Source organism: Acanthopagrus latus, chromosome 2 (assembly GCF_904848185.1).
Source record: "Acanthopagrus latus isolate v.2019 chromosome 2, fAcaLat1.1, whole genome shotgun sequence".
NCBI classification, from domain to species: Eukaryota; Metazoa; Chordata; class Actinopteri; order Spariformes; family Sparidae; genus Acanthopagrus; species Acanthopagrus latus.
This window is the reverse complement of record NC_051040.1, coordinates 18681759-18707453: the sequence shown is the minus strand read 5'-3', so window position 1 is coordinate 18707453 and position 25695 is coordinate 18681759. Positions and strand designations below refer to the sequence as shown.

Genomic DNA, 25695 nt, shown 5'->3' with positions numbered 1-25695 from the left:
CAGTTTTCTGGGGGGTTTTTTCTATGTTTTAACTCAAACTCAGACATGCCCTTCAGTCTTAGTTGGTAAATTGTATAAAGAGAGGAAGGGGTTGGTGGGCGGCTGAGTGAAAAGCCAAGCAAAGACAGAGTGGGACGGGTGTATGTGAGAAATGCTCTGTGAGGCTGCCCTCACAGCGAAGGGCCCACGCCGTACCAGGAAGTGAAGAGACTCTGGGGGGAAAAGAGCCGGCATTGTCTCGAGACAGACTGTTTATGTTGAGAAGCCTGGAGGTATAATGTGCGGCCCCGATGGTATAATGAGTAGCATATTGATTATCGTGGCTGGCCTGGCCCCGGCAGGTCAGCTGATGGTCGTATAGAGAGGCCTTTTGAAAACACTGGCCTGGATTTAAAAATGGATCTTGTGTGCTTATTGTTTGTGGTGAGAGGAGCTTTATCATCGTCCTTTTAAGTAAACTAGTTTACAGTTTAAAAAAACTGCTGGAACATGTCATTAAATCCTCAAAGATTTAGCATATTACACATCATTTTCACTTTATTAGGTACACCTATACAATCTAATGCAATCAAGTGCAGCAGCTCTGCCACATATTCTACCTTTGCAAAGTGCATTATTGTCAATTTGCATTAAAACATGTCGAGAGGTTTTAATTGTACCCTCACTGAATGACTCGTGGTGTTTGTTCCTCTTGTGTTTGTAAAGGGGGTGGACTGAACATTGTCATCTTTGACAGTATATGATTTATAGCAGAGCTGTTGCGTTTGATAGCATTAGATGTTGCAGCTGTACCTAATAAAATGGCCCCTGGCTGTACTTTCTACGGTTTAATACCCCTGAAAATACGCTTTTTGTCAACAAGGTGTTCACTTTAACCCTCACAAACACAGTTTTCGCTTACCAACACGCAGCTCAGAACAACACTTAATCAGTAGAGATATATCAGACATAGTATACTCTGCGTTTTCTCTTACACTTAATCTGGGAAATGTCCCCGTCTGGCAATCTCCAGCGTTCAACACACGCAGCTGAGAGAACTGATCGTGTGGGCGATGGTTATAAACTTTCCGCCTCCGCCAGGAAAACAAATGTGTTGAGGAGGTGGGAGGAAAAGTGTCAGCCTCTTCCCTGTATGCAGCTCGGTCCACATTTACCAACTGTCAGTACAACTAAATAATTTAATCAGAGAATAAACAGCAGGTCTGTCACATATAATTGACTTATCATGCATATCTTATCAACTTATATCAATATATGGACGTGACTGAAGAAAAGTGGCACAGCATTTGATAAGGCATACTACATTATTGTGCTATTATATTATGAATCAGTGGCATAAAACAGTCTTAAAATGATGATCATAATGATTCTCGCAATTATCTCTGGGACCAAGTCCAATAAAAGTAGTTTTGGTGACAGGCCTTTCAGTAAATGTCTTCCTCTGTATAGACTGTAATGAAATTCGAAAGCAAATGCAGACATAATAGGACTCCAACTATAACAATAAGTAATAAAACTCTGGTAAAACATGCACTCACTGCATTCAAACTCATCTGTTTTGCCTTGAGTGCAGAAGATTTCGGTTGACAGTCTCACAGAAACCAGATGGGGGCATCAGTTACCTAGAATTGGTCTCGCGGTGGGAGCTGGGCTTGTTTTCACTCCTGAAACTTGCTCATTTCGAGGCTTCATGTGTTTTCCATCAGCGCATTATCACTACACACAAACACACAAATGAATACCTCAAAGTTATTCACATCTGACACTGAAACATTTGACCAAGTGATATCATCTCATGTTTTTAGCTACGGTATGATTCGTGGCTTTGTTTTTGTAGTCTTTTGTCTTGTTTATCCAAATATCATTGAAATCATAGTTTGGCAAAGTGCTGTATCCAAATCTCCAGATCTGCAAGTTTTTATGAAGGTAAAAATGTGTCACGCACGCCAGACGGTTATGATTGAAGCATGATGGTGTTATTCTGATGCCTTTGACTACAAATCCTGTTCTTGAGGCGTGAGGGAACAAGCTTGTTTGCAACTAACGATTGTTTCCATCATCAGTTAACCTGCAGATTTTTTCACAACCAACTAATAATTGTTTAACCAATAAACCATAAAGAAATAGTAAAAGATGCTTGGCACAATTTCCCAGAACCCACACTGACGTCCTCAGGCTGCTGAACGGTCCAAAACCCAAACACCCTTCATTTACTTCCATAAATGACAAAGAAAAGCAGCAAACTGTTACATTTAAGAAGCTGGAACTAGCAAGTGTTGTACATTTTTAGCTAATAAATGATCGGCTTATCAAAATGTATAGAAAAAAAATAAATAAATTATCATGAAAATGAAAAATCACCATTACCACTAAAATCGTTACTCACGTCACAATTAGAGCCGGACCAATGTGATTGGTCAGCTGATACCGACCTATAACAGATGTATTGGTGTGTATGCCGTCAGATACACGGCCACTGTATTGGTGAAAAAGATAAGGATTATTAAATTCCCAGTAAAGTTGACTGTGTCAGTGCACTGATGCCACTTTAGGCAGTAAAGGTTATTATATACTATATTATATGTTGTTTTGGGGGATGAGAGGAGGAAGTTTTTTGTTTTGTTTTCGTCATGCAAGTGTCAAAGTTGAGAATAAAGTTGAAATACAACCTCATGCGGCCGCCTCATGCAAGCTTGTGTGGTTTTCCCCTCTGAACAGATGTAGTCAGATGTAGTTCAGTATATCCTCCTTAAAGTCCTAATACTGACACTGACACTGTGTTTATGAGCAGAATGAGATCATTTCTTTTTATTACTATTACACATACAGGTTTACCAATTCATACACACAGGGCGTTTTGTCTAGCAGTCACATGCTGTGTGTTAAAGTGGTCTCAGTCGGTCCACTTATAATCTTGAATGGTCCATTTAGACTTTTGTCTCTCTAAGTGCATAATGAAAAAGAAAACACTTCCTCCTCTCATTTTCTTATCCTCCTCACCCTGGCCCCCACACACTGGCAGCAGTGAAGCCTCTCAGCTGTTTTTTTTTTGTTTGTTTTTGTTTTTTTTTCTGTCCTCACTTCCGGGGCCTCACCTCCCGTCCAGCGCGACCCCCTCGGTGGTCCCCGCACCCCAGCTTGGGAAACGACCAGGGGGGTTTGAGCCATCCCACTCTGCGGGCTCCATGCTACTATTGTCTGTCAAGAGAGCGGGCGATTTGCAAAATAAAGGTAGCCTCCTGTCCTGCTCCCTCGGCCGCTCTGTGGGCTGGCGCGCACAGCTCCGCTTCACTGTGGCTGCGAGGCGGCGGCGTGGATGTGAGGCGGGTGTTTTATCAGCGGCGCTGCTCCGGGTTTGTCCTCCGGGTTTGTCCTCCCAGGCAGCGGGTCGGATGCTGGAAGTCCACGCCGTTAAAGGGAGCACGTAGGGCTGGCGGAGAAAAAACAAGGAGAAGGGGACGCGGAAGGAAGGAAGGGAGGAAGGGAAAGGAGGAAGGATAGGGGAGCATTCTAATACCAAATCGGGACACATGTTGAGCTGAGTGCCCGCTCCACCTCCCCCCACCTCCTTCTCCTCCCAAATGCATTTGTTGCCTCAATCGCTTCCCCGTTACTAATTACTCCGCGTTAGGATAAAGCCAGCGGACCTACTCCTCCTCCTCCTCCTCCTCCTCTTTCTCCTTCTTCCTCTCCTTCGTCCCCTCCGAGGGATCCTCACACTCTCTCTCTCTCTCACTCACTCACACAGGGGAGGACGATCATGGATCTCAGCAAAATTGTAAGTGGAGGTTTCTGTTTTTCTTTTATTCACACATGGTGGTTTTTGGCGTGTTTGGTGTGTGTGTGTGTGCGTGTGTGTGTCCCGATCCAAGGAGTGCTGCTGCGCGCACACTCGCGGGGCTGTTAGCGCCAATACAGGCAGGCAGGGACTTGTTTTGTTGTTGTCTTGGTCGGTTTTATTTTGTTTTGTTTTGGGGTTTTTTTATCTTTGATCCAAACGAGGATGTGGGAAGTTTTGAGTTTGGTTGTTGTTGTTGTTGTTGTTGTTGTGGAGATGAAGAAGATGAAGATGAAGATGAAGAGAAGGCTGTGAGGGTCTGAGCAGACTTGAGTGCAGGCTCTCAACAGTCTAAATCCACATGATAATCAACTCAGATCACAGGTTTCTCTGTGTAATGAGGACACATGAGAGTTTTGGGTTTTTTTTTCAGCTTTAACAGCATAAATTTTGGGGACACAAGACATGATGATATGAGAGATGTGCGTCCGTCTCCCTTTCTCTCTGTCTGTCTCCAGCTGCAGGTCGGTGGAGCAAGTTCTGCAAAAGCGCAGCCCAAAATGTGTCCTGAATGTCAATTGCAGCTTGTGTTGATGTCTGACGCCGGAGACGAACCCCCCCCTTTTTTTTTTTAAAGACAGGGAGGAACAGTGTGTCTTTGTGTGTTAAAGCGACACTAGGTGTGAATTTAAAGCGAAGCGAGCGTGTGGATTTTATTACGCAGCGTCCGTTTGGTTTTTTTTTTTGGGGGGGGTTTGGTTTCTGTGCGGTGTGAACGATGCGTCCGAGGCTCCTGGCGGCAGGTGCACGTAAGCCCGAGCAACAAAACCGGCCGCTCGCTGCCAACATGGACGGATGGCTGTACTTTTTCTTAAAAGCCCTTGTGTAGGCGTGGGGGAGGGTGGGCGATGAAAAGACACCCAGAGTCTTCTTTGCCCGGTGATCCTCGGAGTTTGTGTTGAAGGGGAGCGACTTTGAGGAACGGTGAAAGAAGAGGCGCGCGGTTGATAGTAGCAAATGCACGAAGAGGCACCCGATCCAAACAGGAAACTAGCTCTCAGAGCGATTGCTGAAATAAATCTCAGCTGCCCACACGAAGTCAGCCGGGGCACGCAGCGCAGACACGGTGTAGGTGTAGTGATGGAAATTCTCCTCCGGCAGCTCTCCATTCACCTAACTGGTTATGTGAGACTTCATGTAACGGGGAAACTGGTCGGCGTCGTGGATGTGACAGAACTTCCTCGAGGGCTGTTCTCCTCGGTTCCCCCTCTGCCTCTGTGTTTCAGCTGTTTGGCACAAAGCGAGACACGCTGGTATGAAAACAATTCCACATTCCCACACTGCACAGACGCTGGTGATGCATGGTCGAGGCGAATAGTTTGTCGCCGGATTCTAGAGATTTGAGGAATTTGATTTATGTGTTTCTACTCGCGTGAAGTAGAAATGTTCTCAAAATATCAGACAAGCCGTCCTGTTCGGTGACATCGAAGCGGATGCTGATGATTTTCATCTCCCTGCAGTAGCCTCGTTTGGGTAGTTTACCAAGTAGAGGACCCAGGTGCGTTGTACCTGTTGCACATACTGGACCTGATTCCTTACAAAACTCAACAGTGTTTCCAGTTGTCAGTTGTCTCTGAAACGTCGGGAAAGAGGGGAGATGACATGCAGTTAACAGAGGTCGCCAGCCAAAACAGAGTTTTAGGACGTGGCGATTGCCTGTGATGGACCTGTAGACCACAATGTCACAGAGACGCCATCTTTCATTTTTATACTGATGCTGAAGAGTATTAACATCAAGATGGTTGAGTATTAACTGACTGCTACAGTGACACCAGCGTCAGGCGAACCAGACCTTCATTGTAGCCTCGCAGTTTGGTCAGATTTAGGCACTTGGAACTACTTGGTTAGGTCCAGGAAAACATTGTGGTTTGGTTTAAAATCACTTCATTACTTTCACTTGACTTACAAACGTACTTTATGTTGCACACTGGACATGAACAGTGAAAGGCTAAAGTCCTGTGTTTGTTTCACTCAAACCATCCATGCACAAATATGGAGGAAATGAACGCAGCGTAAGGACAGAGGGCTCCATCAGTATGAACATAAACACCCCCGGGTCTCCGATGATGATAAAGTGAACATCATTGAAAGGTGCTATGTGCAACATTCAGCGACTTGCAGATTGATAACATAGCCAACAGCTAGTTTGCTTTCGTGGTTCCTCTAAGCAGACGCTAATGAAAAGAGACTTGTAACGTTACGTGCCCATCAAGTCACTCTTGCATCAAGGAGAGGAAAAAAAGTTGGAGGTCCTGAGCAGCTCGTAGCTCACATTCACCAACAGGCACACATGTCCGGCCCGGCTGCCAAAACAAAGAACAGAGAAGTTTGGATTACAACACGCAAAGAGGAAGTGTTACTTCATTCGCTGCCGTTACACCGCTATTTTTACTCGGCAATTCATTGTTTTGCATCTTTAGCCTTTTAAATGTTGGGCTGTTGGACGTATGAAATGAGCAATCTGAAGACATCGCCTCGGACTTTGGGAAAACAGTGTGTTCTGCTGTTTTGTAAACCAAACAATCCATGGAGAAAATAATAAGCAGGGTAATAGATCATTTAAATACATGTTAGAAACAGAAATGCATTATTATGGGTGACATTAATTTGTAATCAAAAACAGGATGATATCAGAAGAAGTTATTATATTTTGAAGATACTGTGCACTTGTAGTTGAGTCTTTTTTGTCAAAATGGCTCAGTGAAACAGGGAAGTTATTTCTCAGGCGCCATAAACTGCCTCTATTTCAAATGACATGTATTTATGGAGGAGTGAACTGTCTCATCTCCGAACGACAAACTTTACTTTTGCCTCCACATAACTTCAGTAAAGTTTCTAATGATGCACAGCAGAAGCTTTCCTGAGCTGGCAGTTGCCAGTCAAACAGTCTGTGGCGTGCAGAAGAAAACCGACGACAACAGAGTTTTACTGTTGCGGCACGGTTTAATTGGTGTCAGATCGCTACATATGCCATCATCAAGTCCATCAGGAAAACACACCCACACACACACACACACAGACAGACAGACAAACTCTGTGATGTTCACCCGTGTTCATCGTCGGGGAGTAATGAGCAAGTGGGCCGAGCGAGCGTCGCTGAGCTGCACAGATGTTCCTTTTATAACGCGTCGCTGTGACATCACCGGTCCTGGAGGAAGTCGAGCTTTAGAGCCGAGGCTCCTTCACACGAGGCTGCAGAAAGCCGTCCTATTAGGAGAGGCTCATAAACCTGCCACGGGGGTGTCGGCCTGAGAGTTTAATTACGCTGGAGCCCTGCCTCCGGCATATGTGTGTGTGAGTCTTTGACCAGCTGCTGCCCTGCACCTCTGCCCTCAGGAACAGAAGCCTGGTGCTCTGAGGTCACACGCTCCAAATATCCTCGAGCTCTATGTTTTCATGCTCTTTAATGGGCTCTTAAGAGACGGCGGCATCCCACTGGGCTTATCTGCATCAGCTATGATGTTGTTAATGGGATAGAAGACGCTCGATGTCTTCTGTGGAAAACAAGCCTTACTGTACAGCCAGTGAAACCTGCGGGCCACCTCACCTTCGCTTACGAGCAGCATTATTAATTGCAATGCCGATGATGCTCACTGTGTTGACGGCGGTGCAGATCAATACGCCGGCTGCCTCCGTTCCGTCCGGTGAGGCCCGTGCAACATGCCTTCTGCCAGCTCCTAACTCGCACAGCTGTGTCTGTCCCTGTGTGCACAGGAAAAATAGCCGCTCTAAAAAAGTCCATCTTTTCCACCACCTTCCTCTCGTCAGTGCCAGCCGGGCTCCTTTTTCAAGAGGTGTGGAGTGACTTCTGTATGGGAGCGGATGTTCATGTCAGTTGCAACAAGTAAAAACGGCCCTTAAACAAGCAACACAGAGGGCTCTGTTCAGAGGAGTGACCTTTAGAGTCGGGTGGGGTTACTTTTGGAAAAATGTTTGGGACCAAAACGCATTTTCCAGTTATTATCTGATTTTATTTTTTTTTATTTTTTTTTTTTTTATGTGTTTGTAAAAAATAAATAAATTGCCATTTCATGGTCAAGGGAGGATGTGTGTGTGCATGTGAGACAGACTGTGGTGAGGCTCACTTTCAGTTTCAAGTGTTTATTTTTGGCCGTGTTTGTTGAACCGTGAGGGGAGTTGTATTATTTTCAAGGAAACTGACGCATGTTTCAAGTTGGTCAAACCTTCTTTAGCCTCTTACCATAAAAGTACACAAGATACCATGATACTAAATGCCAGATGGGTTATTTTTGTGTCATGTAAGCAGCAGATACGTTGACACAAAAATAAGCAGTTTGTGTATTTCTCAACCGATGCTACTTATATGTTTGTGTGTCTCATTGGAGTAAACAACTTGGAACCAAATGAGACAACATTAAAATGATAAACAGAATATAAAGAAAGAGGCTGACAGTGTTGATGTTACGTCAGAGACGTTTATGTACTGTGCTACATGGATATTTATTGAGGTTAGTGTGCTAACCAGCTAGCCCTGAGTCATTTTGTACCTCCAGAGGTGATATCTGATAGTAAACAACAACTACAACAACAGTCCCCTGGTGGTCCGAGCTCCCAGTCTTCAGCTGATACGCCTGCTAGCTGCATGGTAAACTGAACTAACCAGCTGACGGCAGCTAGCAGTGTGTTAGCAGCAGTTAGCATCAGTGTTTGTTTATAAAGCTGAAATAATCTTTATTTTCATATCAACAATTGGATCAAATTCCATGTAAGTGAAGCGGAAGTGTTATCACTGAGCCCTGCGTTTCATCCTGAGCGCTGTGGAGCATTTTAGCCTCCATCAGCTCACTGTTTTGGTGACTCCTCACATCCTCACCTTACCAGCATTGCTTCAAAGCAGTGAAAGGGCTCTGATGAACTCCCGTCATATACCACCTGCTCGGAACCAAACAGCAGACAGACACAGTTAAAGACTAGCCGGTTAACACAGTGAGCATTTAGCAGCTAAAGATACAGATAGGAGTTGGTGGATACAAAAAACGGAGATAAAAGAGACTCTAAATGAAGGTTAATATTGATTTATATCTGCAAATAAGAAAGGAACTGTCTGTAAATTAGGGATTGACATGACATCAGTGACCCCTGTGTGACCCCTATTATTTATTATTATTATTATTATTATTATTATTATTATTATTATTATTATTATAGTAACTTATTTGGAGAAGACAACACAGTTTTAATGGAAACTTTGTTTAAAACATCCATAACAGTCTAAAGATCAACTTCCTGGCACAGTTTAACGTACATGCTGCTTTTGAGTGGATAATCTGTGGTATATGTTTTAAGCTGTGTCATCTTGTTGCTAGAGCTGCCAAATAACTTTGGAAAGTCCGAAATGTGTTCCCTGATCAGAACAGTCCGTGTTGTTATGGGCTGGAGCTTTCCTTTCAAGTCACCTGGAAGAGTCCTGGAAGGCAGGAAATATGAGAGGGCCAAAGGAATGAGTCGTTCGGCCTGGCTGACCGTCCCAGGCTCTGTCTGGGTTGACCGAGCAAAGGTTTTTAGCCGAGGGGGAATGGAGCTGGGCATTTTTCAGCAGGCAGGAAATGGGCAGTGCAGGGTGTGCCAAGGCAGGAAGCCTGACTGAGTGCCTGTAAACCCCCCGCCTCCCTCCCCAACACCACCACCGCTACCTCCACCCCCAGTGCGTCAGCCACAATGACCATGCCTCCACCGCTGCACCTCGGCGTTACGGAGCCGCTGCATTCACAGACAGCCGTGCATGTTTCCTGTTTTCATTCCTCGGTGCGTCCACTCGCTGTTTGCTGTGCAGCAGCGTTTGCACCCTCCCTCACCAATCATTTACACCAACATCTCCAGAAAAATGTGCTCATGTGCTCTCTTGGCAAGGGAAAAGTTGGATGGGGAATTATTTATTGACAGATGGCGTCAGATACGACTTTGAAGTATGCTTCGCATGTCCAGTTGGGTTTTGTGAGATTTCAAAGGCAACAAGTCATTTTGATCGGGAAGATGTGCTTGATAAGGTCAGTGCACTCAGCATTTTGCCACTGAGCTTCAAGATGGAAGAAAACATCAAATATCAAGAATGAAAGACTCTGCGCACTACTGTCCAATGTAAGTATTTACCTATAGAACTGAGCTCGCAGTCATTAGGTTTTCATGAGGAAAGTGCTTTACAGAAAGAAATCTCCAGGCTTAGAATGATGCAAATGGACCAGTGGGTACACTTATAATATAGATGGCAAGTTCTGCTGTGTTTGAGTGTTGTACATGATGCATGTAATGTCGTTTCATCATCGATTTTTGTTGAATAATTTAGTTTCTTGCTGGCCTACATCTGATACCGTTTATTTCCATTATCCGTTAATCCGAGCATTATCCTCTCAAAAGATTAAAAATCATTTAGTCTGTGTCAGAAGTCAAGTTTTAGAGACCATTTCCTCCGTGGGCTGGATTATATCATGGATTCTAAACCCTCACAGAGACTTTGGAGGATGTTCCTGCATCTTGCCTTTTTCTGCAAGGAGTCTGAATCTCAGTAGCAGGTTTATTGTTGTCTAGCTGTAGCTCACAGGACAGGAGTGAAAATCTGAAATACATTTGCTGGGAAAATGGTGTCTGTCACATTTTTTTTTGCAGTGCCCATGGCGAGATCCTCAGAAAAAATGACCGTAGACAACCAGTGAATGTCTGGTAATGACTAAATGATTAATCAAGATAGTTGCCTTTAAAATTTTTGTCAGTCATCTTATTGATTGATGATCTTTTTGGTTGGCTAAAGCCCCACAGGTACAGCAGATCACAAAAACTGGAGATAAATCGAGGGGAGGAGACGCTGATAAAGTCAAATCCATCATACATTTCACTTGACTTTATGATTGAATACTTGCATTGGGCCTGACTGTGCAGTAGGAAACAATGATTTGATAAATATGTGAACCTCCAAAAAAACGCTAGTCTATCGTCCCGGCTCTGTGTCCTCCTCCTCCTCCACCTAAATGACTGAGGTCACATAATCATAGCACTGTAGCTGAGATTAATATCTCCACTCCCATACTAAATCATCGGGGTCACACAAGGACACCTCCTCCGCCTCCCTGTCGACCATGAGAATTCAAATCTTGTGAGAACAAATGTTTCCATATTTACTCTTCTGCTTCCCATTTGGGTTTTCCACGGCTATTTTCTCATGATCGAATACTGATGGCTGAGGGCTCGTCTCATCTTTAATGCTGACATAACGTGTGCCACGGCGGGGACCAAAATAACCGAGAGCGCTGCTTTTTCTCCACCGCCGTAGGAGCGATGACATATCTCTGGGACTAACGTGGAAGTCCAAATGCCGAGGCATGCATCAGTCACGTGCTCTCGCGAGTCGCTCAGCAGCGAGGCAGAGGGGTGGGGAAGTGAGTGGACGGGTGAGGGCTGTCGCATTTAGCAGGCAGAAGATGCTTCCCCTCTGTGGGCTCAGTGCGCTGACCCCTCCGTGGACACAGCCAGGCTACGATCAGCATATCAATGCCCTGCTTTCTACAGAAGGAGCTGATTGGAGCTTGCCAGGCTTAACTTAACATGCTTCCAACACTGTGTCAATAACACTTTGTTTGAGAGTGGAGCTGTGGAGGGGGAAGTAGATACCAAGATGCAAAAAGGAGGTTCGTGTTCGGCGTAATTGATTGAATCCTTGTTATTACTGTTGTGCGCAGTGGGAGAACTGGAAGGAAGTAGCTGAGTTCGACCCCCCCCGAGGACGCAGTGACGTGGGTTCCTGCCCACATTGACCGATCGAACTCCCTCGCAGTTGATCTTTGCTCTTCATCGTCATAATTCACTTGCTTCTCACCTCTTATTTAATGTCTCATCGCCACTCCGTGTCAGCTGGTCTCCGTGGCCGCACTGCGAGGTGCTAATAGGCCATTGATGCATCGATGCCAGCAGCCAATGCCAGGAGTCCCCGGCAGCTGGCCCTCTCATTCAAACCCAAACACAAAGTACAAAGTCTCACTGTGGGCTAATTGGGTCATCCTCATGTGGGAACCAGTTGCACTGGGAGTTTTTAATCAATCCTTTGATTTTGGTGTGTGAGTGACGAAGAGAGAAAAGGATGCAAAATGAGTTGAAAGGACACAATGTTGGGGGGGGGGGGAGAAATCAAACTGATGAAATTTCCCTTAATATAATCTATGTAACCTCACATTAACGTCGGTAAAAATAGAAACAGTGTCGCTGAAGTCTCTTGACATCGTTACTGCGTGGCCCTTGAACCGATTGTCACACAAGATAATGTCATTTGTTGTTTTCACAGATTATGTACCAGGGCAGTGACAGGAAATGACACAAAAGCCACTTCCCTTTTTGCTAATGCAAGGCAGATGCCTTAACAAAATGTTGTGTTTAAGATAATCTGATAAAGAGTTGTGTTCAGGGGTTTTTAGTGTTAAGTGTTTATTTTGTTAAAGAATACATTGCTACATTGCTAGCTTCATGTGCTAATGGTGGAAGTGAAGCTAGCATTTTGTATTCACACATCTTGAGAATTCTGGAATTGAGTAGTTTTTGGACCGATGTCGACAAAGCTGATCAAATGCACCGTGCTTAATGTCGGTCTCTACGCCATCAGCCGGTATTTATACCGGTTCCGGTGGCGCGTCACTGCTGCGACAGGGGCTCCTGTCCTGTGCTGCAGTTTTAGACAGTTTATGTCATCCTTTTTTTCTCCTGGCATCTTTCTTTTCTGTCCTTGGAAGAGATGTTGACATGGGGGTTGTGCAATTGTTCGAAGTGCATGGATGTGTGTGTGCAAACCGAGATATAGAAGCTATGCGTTGTTGGGATGTTGATGTCTTTTCTTTCAGCACACAAGCATGTCTGTATGATTTGATGTTGCAGGACGGACTTAAAAACTAATTTCCCTACAGGGACATTATTGTAATAGATCTTAACTTTATGACAGTGAGAATAAAACTAAACAAGAACCAGCTGTAAAATATGCAGTTCTTGGAATTTATGGCAACAAGTGCTGACCGTAAACAGACTTGGCATAACCAAATGAACCAACACAGTGTTAAATGTTAACTGTGGTGGCTCAGTCTGTATGATGAAGTTATTCTTTAATTCCACAACATCTCAATGCCCAATAACACATAATTAAGTTGAAAGCAGACAAACAGACCTTAAAAAGACATCTTTGTTATGTTCAATAGTAGATGTTCAGTACGCTTTATTGGCTGAAAAAAGGTGATTTTACTATCAACAGTGTTGCAAAGCCATGCAAAACGTGGCAAAATTTCCCTTTAATTAGGTTAAATTTATTTCAACGTACTTTATTGTATCCTCAAGGGGCAACATGAGGCCAACAGGTTTGCAAACACAAACGAATCCATTCACACCCATAAAATAAATGCTGAAGTGTTGAAAAACAGTGTAGTTAATGGCAGCGGTCAGCACCGCAAAGGAACATCGACCGTCCGTACAGTGTCTCTGATAATGCTCCTGCAGTTAAAGCTGTCATACAGAACATGTGTGGTGTCACTGATGATGATATGAAGTTGTTGTTTCCCGTGTTTTCACCAGCTACGAAGATAAGAAAGTAACACTCTGTAAGTCAACCCTTACACAGATTTGACTGGGGTCTTATTTTCTTCTGCACGGCCCGGACAGGGCAGAGTTAGCCCTGCTGTGTTTGACCTTTACAGTACGCACACACACACACACACACACACACACACACACAGCCAGGGTCTTGGCTCAGGTTGTGGCTGCTGATGCAACAGGACAGGTGTTGATCTTGTAGCACCAGTGCTCGTGTTTAATCGCGGCTGAGCGTGTTTCATGACAGGAGCGGAAGCCTTCCATACGACGCGCTGCGGTGTCTCCTCCTCAGCGGCAGGATTACGAGCCGAGCGCAGACGGGGTTGGAATTTAAAGCCCAGGGATGTTGAAACAGCGGCCAGCTCCACATTCCTGCTCTTCCTCCTTCTCCTGTCCACACTTCACCTCAGCGAGCTGCACTCCTGTGACTTGATCTGGATCTCGCTCGTAAATTAGATTTTTGTGAACACAAAACTCGTGTTTGCCAGCCTGCCAGAGCTGCCGATGACACGGTTGTTGTGTGTGGATGACGCAGCCTATTGTCTGCTGTTGTTTGGACGGGAGCTGAATTTGAACCAGATTGTTTTTCTCTAATGCCAACAAGCTGTGTGTTTTGAAGGGATTATGATTCTGAATAAAACATCCTCTGATTAGATTCAAAACAGGCTGCGACACCTGGGAGCAGAAGGTCACAGATGTGTAGTAATCGTTTCAGCAGCGTGTTGGGTTTAGTGACAGTGATAGTGACTGGTGCTCCCAAGTTTCCCCTCCTCTCCTCTCCTCTCCTTCACTCCTGCTTCCTTCCTTCCTTCCTTCCTTCCTACCCATCCCACTCCCCCTCCAATGATTTCCCGTGTTGAACTTCCAGTCCTGTCAGCTCACATACTGGAAGAGGAGGAGCACACTCAGGACATCTGTGGGAAGTGAGATTATGAAACGGGCCTCACCCGTCCTCTGTTGACCTCGGCCACCGTGCTCTCGGTTCACGATACCATGCAAAGTGACAGAATGCACGTTTGGCTCTATTCTGTGAACTTTCAGACCCGGGGTTTTGGGTTGAGCGGGTGCAGATGTACAGCTCTCTCTTGGTTGAATATTCCGCTCGCGTGCAACATGATACGTGCCGCCAGATGCTGCTCCAGAACACCTTGTTTTGAAAACCATCTGAAATGGCTTAAGCTCTCAAACAACATGGGCCTGGAACATAAAGCAGGAACATTTTGTCGGCTTGTTTTCACATTTATTTCATCATGCAGCTTTCCTGCTGCTGCCTAACATAACCTTGATGGGACATAAAGAAGAAGTATTTCACAAGGACAAATACTGGGTGTTTAGCTATGTACCCAGTCTGAGATACCTCAGCAGCTATTGGCTGGACTGCTGTAATGTTTTGTACAAACATTCATGCTCCCCAGAGAATGAATCCCACTGACTTTTACTCCGGTGCTCGCATGAGATCGTCAGTTGTGTTTTTTGGTAAAATGTCTTGACGATTATTGGATGGATTACTATTGAATTTGAAGATATTCATGATCCCCAGAGGATAACAAACGTTATATCATGACCAGGACTGTAAAGTAATTGCATTCACATCATCCTCAGCTGAATTGGTCTGTCTAGTATCCAATCAAAAAATACATTACATTGACAGATTGTTTTCATTTGTACTTATTTCAAGTAAGAAACACTTATATTCATTGCTGTTTTTTACTTTGTCAGACTTCCTTCCGGTGTTAATATCCAACACTTCTACCGGAGCAGCTTTGCAGTAGTCCTGACTGCAGTCAGACTGAGCAGGTTGATATGAATCTTTAAACCGTTTGTTGTCAGGAAGCACATATAAAACTGAAAAGTGGTGACACGTCTTCCAGAGTTTCTGTGAGACGAGTTAGATGATAGTTTAATTTGAGCTGAAGTTGGAGGGGGTTCAGATTCGGCTCGGCCAACATTCCTCTGTAGATTTTACAGCACAGACAGCTTCTCCCCTGATCGTCCACACGTCAGTCATAGTTGGTGCCATCTTGTTTAATCTGCCTGCTTACAGTCCCAATGCTAAACGTGTCTTAAAGACTCTATACATGATTGTTTCTCTTCTTTTCTTCACGTTTTATGATTCTCAAATCCCACAAATCAGCCGGATGGAAGTGGTTTCCTTTTAGAGAGCATGAGGGGAGAAACAACGGACACTTTGCATGCATATGTGTCTCCTGATGAGACAGGTGTTCGCCTCTGTAGCGCTCCTGAAAAGCAGACAGGCGCTCAGGCCTCTCAGCTGCTGCCTTGAATACCAACTCTGCAGAAAATGGGTCAATCACGCTGCACTAAAAATCTGCGCTGCCTCCCGTTCCCCAGGTGGTTAGGAAAGGGAAAGGCAACTTTCTGAAAGGTGGACGGGTGCCAAGTACTTGACACGACTTGAAGGTTTTTATTTTATTACTTTTCTGTGAATAAAAGTCTGTGGGCTGATTTGTGTTCTCCTTCTCTCCGTCTCTCTCTCTCTCCTCTGCCCTTCCTTCCCTTCTCTTCACAGGCTGTCAGCATCAATAAGGCCATCAACACACAGGAGGTCGCTGTCAAAGAGAAGCATGCCAGGAATATCCTCATTGTCCGTGTGTGTGTGTGAGAGAGAGGAAGAAGTGTGTTTATCCTGATTTCCATGTATGTGTGTGTGGCCATTCCTCCGTGGCTGTAGGAGGGTTATGTTAGTGCAGGATGGAAACAACAAACTTGTGTGTAGCCACATCGTCTACATGTGGCCCTGCTGCAGAGCTAATTCAGTCGTGTGTGAAACCGAACACAACGAGACATAGACAGAGAGGAGTCCTGTTGTTCTGTAGAGTCTGTCGTCTAACGCACAAAAAAGTACAACACAGCAGTGAAACTTCCAGGGCTTGGTAGTTTTTAGTGTTTCGGGGAAGAGATCTGGGGGCCGATCTGATCCTTTTGGATATTAGAAAAATAAACATGCTGCTTAACCTTCAAAGACCTCGACCGCATCTGGCGGCTAAAAATAGCTATTGTTCTAAAATGTTTAATGATTTTGGAAACACTAATCCTACCCATCTGCTTTAAAAACTCCTGTGAAGAAGAGCCTCTCAGCTTTTCGGGGTTTTTTTGTTTGTTTGTTTTGGCATTCAGGGGCTCCGTAGTAAATGTGATTACACGATCACGTTCTGCAGCACTGATTCGTCAAGGACATCCATGTAGTTTCTTCCTCTGGGCCGACAGGCAGTACGTTTAGTTGCTTCAATGTCCTCTGTTATGAATTATTAACCTTTCTATTTACTTGACGGGGTCAGTTAATAAGACATGGGATTAACCTGTTCTTCACTGAAAATGCCTCACAGAATATTGTAATGGCTGTATGTATGTAATGTATCGTCAGATGTTGTCAAAAAAATCATTTGGAAGTCTAAAACTTCCAAGTACTTATATAAGTAAACTTTCAGAGGTTCTGTTTGAGTTCACAGTAAAAAAAAAATTAAATCAAAACAAAAAAAAACACTAAAGTTTGACTGCCGCCTTTAAAAAATTCAGATAAATTCATCCATTCTCAGCCAAATCAAATGTAAAATTGGGACTTTAATTGAGCCAGACTGAAAATGAAGGTTCTCCTGAAGCAAATGATCCGTGACACTTGCTGCTGACTGCTGGAAGAGGATAAGAAAAATACAGGAGAGTGAGGCGCCCGATAAATTGTTCTGATCTTTTATTTTGAATACCAAAAGCTCAGCCTGAGCCATCAGTGTTGTTAGAAAACTGTTGTCTATCAGTGTCTTCTTGCACCAAGCAAGACAACAACCTCTTGAACATGTGGGGAAAAAATTGGTTTAGAGTGATCCTTGAAATGTGGGTTTCCTGTATTTATACTGGTAAAGATTCTGATAAACAAGTAAAGGATGATTCTTAAGTATAGATGAGACACATCGCTGCAAAGAGATGATGCAATGTATCACTGGTCACGAGCCAGACTGTTGTCCTGCATTTAAACCGAGCGATCCTTGACTGTCCCTGTCACCCTGCATCTTGGGGACCCATCATGAGAAGGGCGCCCACACTTTCTGGGCGGCGGTCAACCGGCTTCCTCTCTCCAGCAACGCGGTGCTCTGCTGGAAGTTCTGCCACGTCTTCCACAAGCTGCTGCGAGACGGCCATCCGAACGTACGTAAGAAAGACACGGCGTCCTGTGACACAGAAATATCATGAAAACACACGTGACCTCTAACTCCTCCTCCCCCTCCTCCTCTCTGTCTCTGCCGCCGTCCCTGCAGGTGATAAAGGACTCCATGAGGAACAAGGCTGATCTAACTGATATGAGCAGGATGTGGGTGAGGACACAGAGATTGTTCTATTAATGTGGTTGTATCGCAGCATGCGGTCACAAGAGTATGATCTTATGCAACGGCGCTCTGCTGGTGGCTCTGCATTTTGAACATTCAAAGATTAATCATGGCCCGAGCAACTTGAACAACAGAGGAAGCAGAGAAGGATTTTCCCAACCTGATAGATTACTCTGAAAACGTGCCGTTAAGAAGTTTTGAACTGGTTATGAAACGATCTCAATTTAATCCTGATATCTCTGAATGACCCACATAACGAGACCATCAGGCTATTTCCATTGTCACAGTTATTCTTAATGCCTGCCATCAGGTCACATTCCAGCTCATCTGGCTGGGATAAGTCCTAAAATTAAAACTCATTTAATGCCGTGCCGGGTGCTGAGGAAAGACGCTGCGCCGCCGTCTGTGAGCTGCTCCTTTTTGTTTGGCGTATGAATTCAAGAGGTGGCCAACTCTTACATATTGGACTTTTAGAATTTATTGAAAAATAATTGTCAGCTCTTTTGAAATTAGCAGTTAATGAATAGCTGATCATTTCTTTAGTACATTTCCTGGAAACTTCTTACTAGTTTCTGCTAAATTTCTGCACGTCAGTTGATTAAAATAGTTTTGTTTTTTGGTTTTTTTCATTTCAGCAGATCCGTAAAACTTTGGAACAATTTCCCTAAATGGAACATTGTCATCAGACATGCAAAAGTTAAGCTAAAAGCTAGTTGGAACATTCCAGGAAATGTGTGACAGAAATGACCAACCCTTTATTAACTGAAATAGCACAATGTTATTATTAAGTAATATTGGGGTGGTTTTCAGTAGGTGACTTGGTAATTACCACGTACTTTCCATGACATTTCCAGACCTGTGAAAATGATCCACCTCCATTTTTGACATTATGAGGGGATTTTGGCCACGCAGCAGAAGTCTTTGTTTATTTACCCTTTGACAGATAATAAGAATTGTAATTACAGAGGCGTGTGCTTTGTTTATTAGAATTAGCGCACAGCCACCAACGGTCTCCTCGTTGTCGTCATCCAATCGCATGTTTGTTTTCTTGCCGGCCGTCTCTCTGCTGCTGCCTGAGTGACAGACGCTGCGGCCTGTGATGGACAAACACATGAAAAGCGAGCCAAGTGTGATTGTCAGAGCTCGTTCTTGCATTGATGGAAGTGAGCACGAGTGTCTTCACAGCATCGACACAAACCCCCCTGCCCGCCCCTCCCTTGATGAAATTCATGAGGTTTATTGTGTAAGTGCAGTCACTCTTCAGTTATGTGTGTTAGGAAACATATCCTCGGGTGGAGAGGCGGCTCCGCTCTGTATTCCCTGGATTTACTCTTTGTCTGACTTCATTAGTCAGTTTTTTGCTGATGTCACGGTGCAGGAGGATACAGGAAGTTTGGCCCGTGTGACAGGGGTTGTGGCCTCCCTTTTCCTGTTGTGTCATCGCCACCCGCACACTCTAGCTCGGTGGAAAAGGAAGTGAGAAGCAATTGGCAGAATAGCCACTCTATTCAACTTTGTCCACACTTTAGGAGCAGAGTGAACTGAGCTGAACCTGCTGCGTAAACCAGCCAGTTTATGGTGTTTTGCTGTAAAGACCTTGTGCTCGCTCTTTTCATGATTTGCTTCCTCACTGTTCTTGAGCCATAAAAACCCTTCCAGGAGGGGAGAAAGATTAGTTTCTACCTTTGATCATGTCTCTTTTTTTCCCTCCCCGTGTCTCCCTTTCCCCCGTCAGGGTCACCTGAGTGAAGGCTATGGGAAGCTGTGCAGCATCTACCTCAAACTGCTCATCACCAAAATGGAGTTTCACATCAAAGTGAGTCGGCCTGGCCTATAAAAACCCAGCACCAGTCTCCCTCGTCACTCATTATCTTTGTCTCGGGCTCTGCTTTTGGTGCGAGTGTGTCTCTGCGGGGGTCTGACTTCATAGAAAATTCTGGCTTTTACACTAATGGCCTCTGAAGAATCTGTAATGCAGCCTGTTTTATGAGACAGCAGAGCGGCACAGGGACAGTGAAAGCGATGTTGATGCTATCACAGGAAGATGTGGTTAGTCGCTGCTCTGCTGAAGGTTAATTTCTCACCCACGGGAGAGGGCAGTGTGCCAGGATGGAACTCGAGAATCAAAAGGAGTAATGTGACACTTTGGCAGATGAAACCATTAATCAAGTTTTTACCTGACCTCTCTGTCACCCCGTATTTGCTCGATTTGTTGCTTATACGTCAACATGAAAGTCGATGTGAAGGCCGTGCACACTAATTAAAAGAACTGCTGAGCTCACAGAAGAGGAAAAGCAAATTCTCTCCCCTCACACGTTCGAAGATAAAGGTCAATTAATCAACAGTCAACTCAAGCAAACAGACTGATATTAACTTTTAACCTAAAAAGAGCTGCTGAGGTAAAGCAATCTCTGCCCGGATGATTTTTGCTTACTTAAAAAAAAATCACTCTCTGCTGTGTACATGCATGTTTTAGAATAAATATGGTTCCTTACTTTATTATAGAGTTATGTGATCAGAATGAGGGATGTTGGGTGAGAGGGAATTAAACTTCATACCCTTTTTTCAAACTTCTTGGCAGCAGAAACAAGAACAGATTCAGAAGATTTTATTGCTTTAGTTTCATGTAAATTATGTAAATTTGAGTCGCAGTTTTGTTCCGATTGCCTTCAACTAGTGAGACAAAAACATCTAAGAATGTGGAGGAGCAGAGTCCAAACATGTCTACATCCTTTTACCTGAAAGATTCAGTGGGCTCTATCACATAAGATTACTGGCCCCCAGCAGTGAAGAGGGTCCACATGCTATACATACGGCTGCTCTACTCAGTGTGTTTAGTGCTGGCAGTGGATCACACGATAACGTGTGTGTGAAAGGATGAAGCTGCAGCACCCTATCTTCCCCTCACCTATGCAAAGCTTTATTGTTTTTGGGTCGACTCTTACCGTTCTCATCAGAGTCGCTTTCATGTGCTTTCATCAGCTGTTTTAGCCAGAAAATAAGTGCTCTAAAAACCAACTGTACACTGCCTGTTCAGCTTCAAACAGCTAACAGTCGGATTGCATCACTGTGTTTCTGTGAAAGGCGTCAGGTCTCAGGGGCATTCTAGCATCTTTCAGATCACTGTTTTAGTTTTATGCCCCGAATCCTCATTGTTTTGATTCTATACATATGAAGTCTGATTGAATGATTTTAGTACCAGCGTTTAAAAAAAAGTTTGATACAGGAGTGTCAAACAGCAAACAGACGGGGTAAGGGACTAGCCGGTGAACATAGTGGAGCTTTTAGCAGCTAAAGAGCCAGATGTTTTCCTTTGGAGGAGTTGGAGGAGACCAAATACAGAGCTAAAAGAGCATGAATAACGGATGGCCAGAGACAAGTCTCCAGATGAATTACGCTATGTATCTGCTGAATGTGTGCGTAAGATTCTCACCATAACAGCTTGCACACTTATGATAATATAGAGATCCCCTCAGTAAAAGTTGTGAAACTTAAAGTATAGAGCTGTACCTGTAATTGTCCGGTTTTATCAGGATGTTAATGGTTGTGCCATCAGATTCCAGCCTTTGTGTTCGTCTCAGACGGACGTCAGGATCTCAGTTTAAAGACGTCCTCATGCTGTCTTCTACTTCTTCTTTTTCTTCTTCTCCTCCTCCAGAACCCTCGTTTTCCCGGCAACCTGCAGATGTCGAACAGGCAGCTTGACGAGGCGGGAGAGAACGACGTTAACAACTTGTGAGTGCGTCGTGCCGCTGCCTCGCCTCTTGCCATCCTTGTTAATGTGGGATATTGTTGAGCAACACCGCTGTGCTGGCCAGTCCCCAGGATCCAGATATTAATTAGTCCCAGTGTCATTTCTCCAACTGTGCTGGCCAAAGTGTGAAATTAAATTACTACATTAGACGCTTTAATCATGATTCATGCGCATGAATAAGCCGCAAGAGCTCATTCATCGTGATCACAATCAAGAGGAGTTCGTCAGTGACTGAAACAATGAGTTTGAACATTCAAATGTGGAATGTAGTTTTTGATTGTAATCCATTTCATCATAATCGTCATAATTACATTTCATTCTTTATCCTTTCCAGTGCCATGAGATAACAAATCCTAGACAAAGGTGAAGTAAAAAACAAGTTAATTTATTGTTTTGAAGTCTCCCTTCAAGCACTTTTCATTTGGAGCTACTTAACTACTCTACCAGTGGTTCCTGACCCTTTTTTTGTCTCGTCCCCACTTTAAAACAAGCTAATATCCTCTAGCAAGCCGCTCATTAGAAGTTATGTAAAGCCATATGAAGCCTGAAGAGTTAGAAATATCAGCGGTTCACAGAAATAAGCCAACATTTGGGGGAAGATCATTTAGTGTCAGATCATTTCCCAGGTTGGTACTCTCCAGTTACAGGTGTGCATTGTTTTGGGTATTCCACCCCCCCCCCCCCACCCCTCAGCTTTGACCGTGACTCAGCCGATCAGAACGCGGAAAGGAAGTGATCTAGTGTTTTGTAAATGAGGTAATGGTGTTGACTCAAGAGAAAACAGGAAGACACTAATCTGCAACGGGGAGATCAGGCGACTGGCAAGAACATCATCCAGAAAACAGAAAAACCACACATCATTTTTTGGAACTCTCGACCAAGCAGGAGGGTTGAGTCTGTAGCTATCATGTGAGAGAGGAGAGAGAGAGTACAGGAGGTTTAGGCATCAGTGTGGGATTGGCACCACTTCCAACTCTTTAATTTCATCAAAGGGAGAGCTGGACAGCTTTCAGGAGCTCAGACACGTACAGGACGGGTTAGAAAAACACGTATTAAAAACTAAAACGAGAGCATGTGAGAAGACGCTGGTGTTGTTTGTTCGCCGCTTCTCCGTCTGGAATGTTGAGTTATTTTCCCTGTTTATCTTCTGGCTTCTGTTCGACTTTTCTTCTGGGTGTGATCCTAGACTCTACCTTACTGTTTTGGCTCACATAAAATCTGTCACTAAGTCCGCTTTCTACGATCTGAAGTACATTTCCAGCCTTCGGCCATACAAGTCCCTCCATGCCCATGCCCCTCAGTACCTGGCAGACCCCCTCCACCTATATACCCCGTCCCAGACGTTGCAGTCTGTGGACTCCTCCACATTCCGCAGTCTCGCCTCGTAATGGGTCTATTCTGGACCAACAAACGAACACAGGTGAAAGCATAACCTCCTTGGCAGAGCTAGTAAGCACAACAATCTATGAAGAAACATTTGACCAATAAGTTTAGATGAAAATTAGAGAGAGACAAATGACATCAATGTGAGAGTCGTCTCCGGGGCCATGTTCAGTCTGCAGGCAAATCAGATTTGTTTACCCAAATCAGATCTGAAAGACGGAGCATCCCCACTATAATTTGTAAGTGAGTAGGTCTGATTTTTGTGCCCAGGCGTCACTAATGCATCGTCATTGGTTGCCGTGGCAACAGCGTAGGCTATGGTTGCTACGTACGCCGACAACGTGGCTTTCCAACTCTAAATCCTGAGAAATATTGATCCATCACCTCACTCTGCAAACAATCCCGCCGTCCAGCCGCAGAGCAGACAGTTTATTTCGATGGACTGTCGTTCCGCGTTGTCTCCCTCTCCGCCCTGCTCGGAGCCGTTTTGATGTACTTCCATCTCTCTGGATTTGATGTCAAGTGACAGAAAAGACATTTTGAAATCTGATAAGAGCTTCAGGAGCGTCTGGACTGAGACACATTTGTAGAAGTCTGATTTGAATCACATTTCGAACCATCTCCAAATGTGGTTTGGATCCAATTTGTAAAATATCACATTTCATGTGTTTTTTGTTTTTTGTTTTTTTTTGCTGTGCAGACTCAGTCTGGATGTGCCAAAAACAGATTTAGGCTGACAGTCTGAACATGCTAATACTCCAGTGATTCAATATTAAACAGACCTGAATGTGTGTTCGTTAAAATCACCTCTCTCTCTGTCTGCAGCTTCCAGTTGACGGTGGAGATGTTTGACTACCTGGAGTGCGAGCTCAACCTCTTTCTGGGTGGTAAGTCACTCCGACTGTACACTGCTGTCCTACCAGCTGAGCTTATCTGAGCACACACGCACTTAAACACACATCCCAGTGAAAGACAGACGGGAAGATGCTCTCTGACTGACAGAATTCTATATCTGCGGCGTCATGAGAGCTCCACCTCGCCCACCACATCACTGTTAGCGGTTACATGCCGCGCCGGAGCCCGTTTGTTGTCTGGGTGAGTCATCCCAGGCCCTTAAAGTACGGACGGGGCTAAAAATAGACGGAGGGGATGTGACCAGGAGCTCAGGAGAAAAATGCTGGAAAGTCTTTACGCTGTCCTTCATGAATGAAGAGGAGGAAATTGCGGTCTTGTTTCTGTGTGTGATGATAATGTTATCTCCTCCTCCTTCTCCTCTTTCTCGAGAAACCCCATTAGTGTTGAGGACAAAATGTTTCATTAGAGTCACCCAAATCTGCTTCCGCCTCTGGTCTGGTGTATTTTAAAAGCATCACGTCATCGAGGGGTGTGGAGGCCAGGCCTGAGGTGTCCGTGTGTGTGTGTGTGTGTGTGTGTGGCTCTGGGTGTGTGTGTTTCTAGCTGTGCAGGAAACCACACCCCTGCAGTGCACACAGGCTCTCGGGGCCCGGCTTTGGGGTTTGGTGTGAGCAGGGTGGCAGGGAAATGAAAGCAGCGGCGTAATGATGGAGGCAGAGACGGAGTTGGACAATCCTGTCAGTGTTCAGGTTGCTGCTCCCTCTCTGCTTCACCTTTTTTTCCCCTGCCCCCCCCCCCTTTTTTTTTTCTTTCAAAAAGCGAGAGCCGGCTGCGTGTTGCTTTCACCCATTTTAGATAATTTGGCAGCCGCACGACTTGATGGCCTCATGAAAAATTCACGAGGGATGAGCCTGATTGCATTAACATTCGCTGACGTGTGCACGTGAGACAGCGTTTGTAATGATACCTGATGGCTCTGTGGGAACAGTGATCTTATGATTTCGTGTATTGATCAGGTATGTGTGTCTGTCTCCCTCTCCCTCACAGTGTTCAGCTCCTTAGACATGTCTCGGTCGGTGTCGGTGACGGCGGCAGGTCAGTGCCGGCTGGCCCCCCTCATCCAGGTCATCCTCGACAGCAGCCACCTGTACGACTACACCGTCAAGCTGCTGTTCAAGCTGCACTCCTGTGAGTGACACACACACCTCTGTTGGTCAAACCACACAACTGCAGGCTCAGTGGAAATAACACACAGTGAAGGGCGTTCGATGGTTTTGATCACGATTCAAACATTGGGCATTTGTGTTTATTATTGTTGTTGGGATTGGAAAACCTTGAGCGTATACAGTGTTGGTGATATACATGTTTTACCTTCAAGTTAAAGGGAAATGCTGCCGTTATTAACAATAATAATTCACATACTGCACAGGGCACAGAGCTTTATTGTTAAAACTCTAAAATAAAATGAATGACAAGTGTGAATCATAGTTACTTGTTTTTTAAGTGTCTGGATAAGGCAGCCTGTTCCACTCCGTTTTTGGAGCATTTGCCCTGTTTGCTTAGAATAATACAGGAGCGATTATCGGATGATCAGAATAGTAGCCACTAAAACATAATCAAAATGTAATCAGCTAATTGCTGCAGCTCCGTTCAGTAGTTTTATGACAAGAGCTGAAGCATTTAACATTAAAATGTTACAAGGGTTGTTGGTGATGCTGCGCTTGACTGTGACAGAAATAAAGAGGGACTGGAGTTTAAATAACCCAAACTACGCCAATTGAATCATGACTAAATTGGCGAGACATGATGATGGTTATTTGGTTTATTTTATGCACAGCACTAAATGTTCAAAGCAAGAGGCTGGTTTGCAACAGCTATCCACAGGAGGCTTTCTAGAAGTTAAAGCTACAAAGAAGAAAGCAAAATACTGTGTAGGTTAAAAATCCAAT

At 44.6% G+C, this 25695-nt stretch overlaps 1 protein-coding gene across 3 annotated transcripts in view; it reads left to right on the top strand.

The window, feature by feature from the left end:
- hip1 (huntingtin interacting protein 1) overlaps positions 1–25695 on the top strand; it is a 48579-nt gene that overhangs the window by 6628 nt on the left and 16256 nt on the right. For 2 of the 3 annotated variants that reach the window (XM_037124282.1, XM_037124293.1), the window contains exons 2-8: positions 15945–16008; positions 17433–17575; positions 17686–17742; positions 19490–19570; positions 21413–21489; positions 23717–23778; positions 24794–24934. In XM_037124282.1, the coding sequence (XP_036980177.1) occupies positions 15945–16008; positions 17433–17575; positions 17686–17742; positions 19490–19570; positions 21413–21489; positions 23717–23778; positions 24794–24934 (625 nt within the window). Of the gene's footprint in view, positions 1–3612; positions 3779–15944; positions 16009–17432; positions 17576–17685; positions 17743–19489; positions 19571–21412; positions 21490–23716; positions 23779–24793; positions 24935–25695 lie in introns of those variants that run through there. The other variant, XM_037124302.1, reaches the window with a different exon arrangement.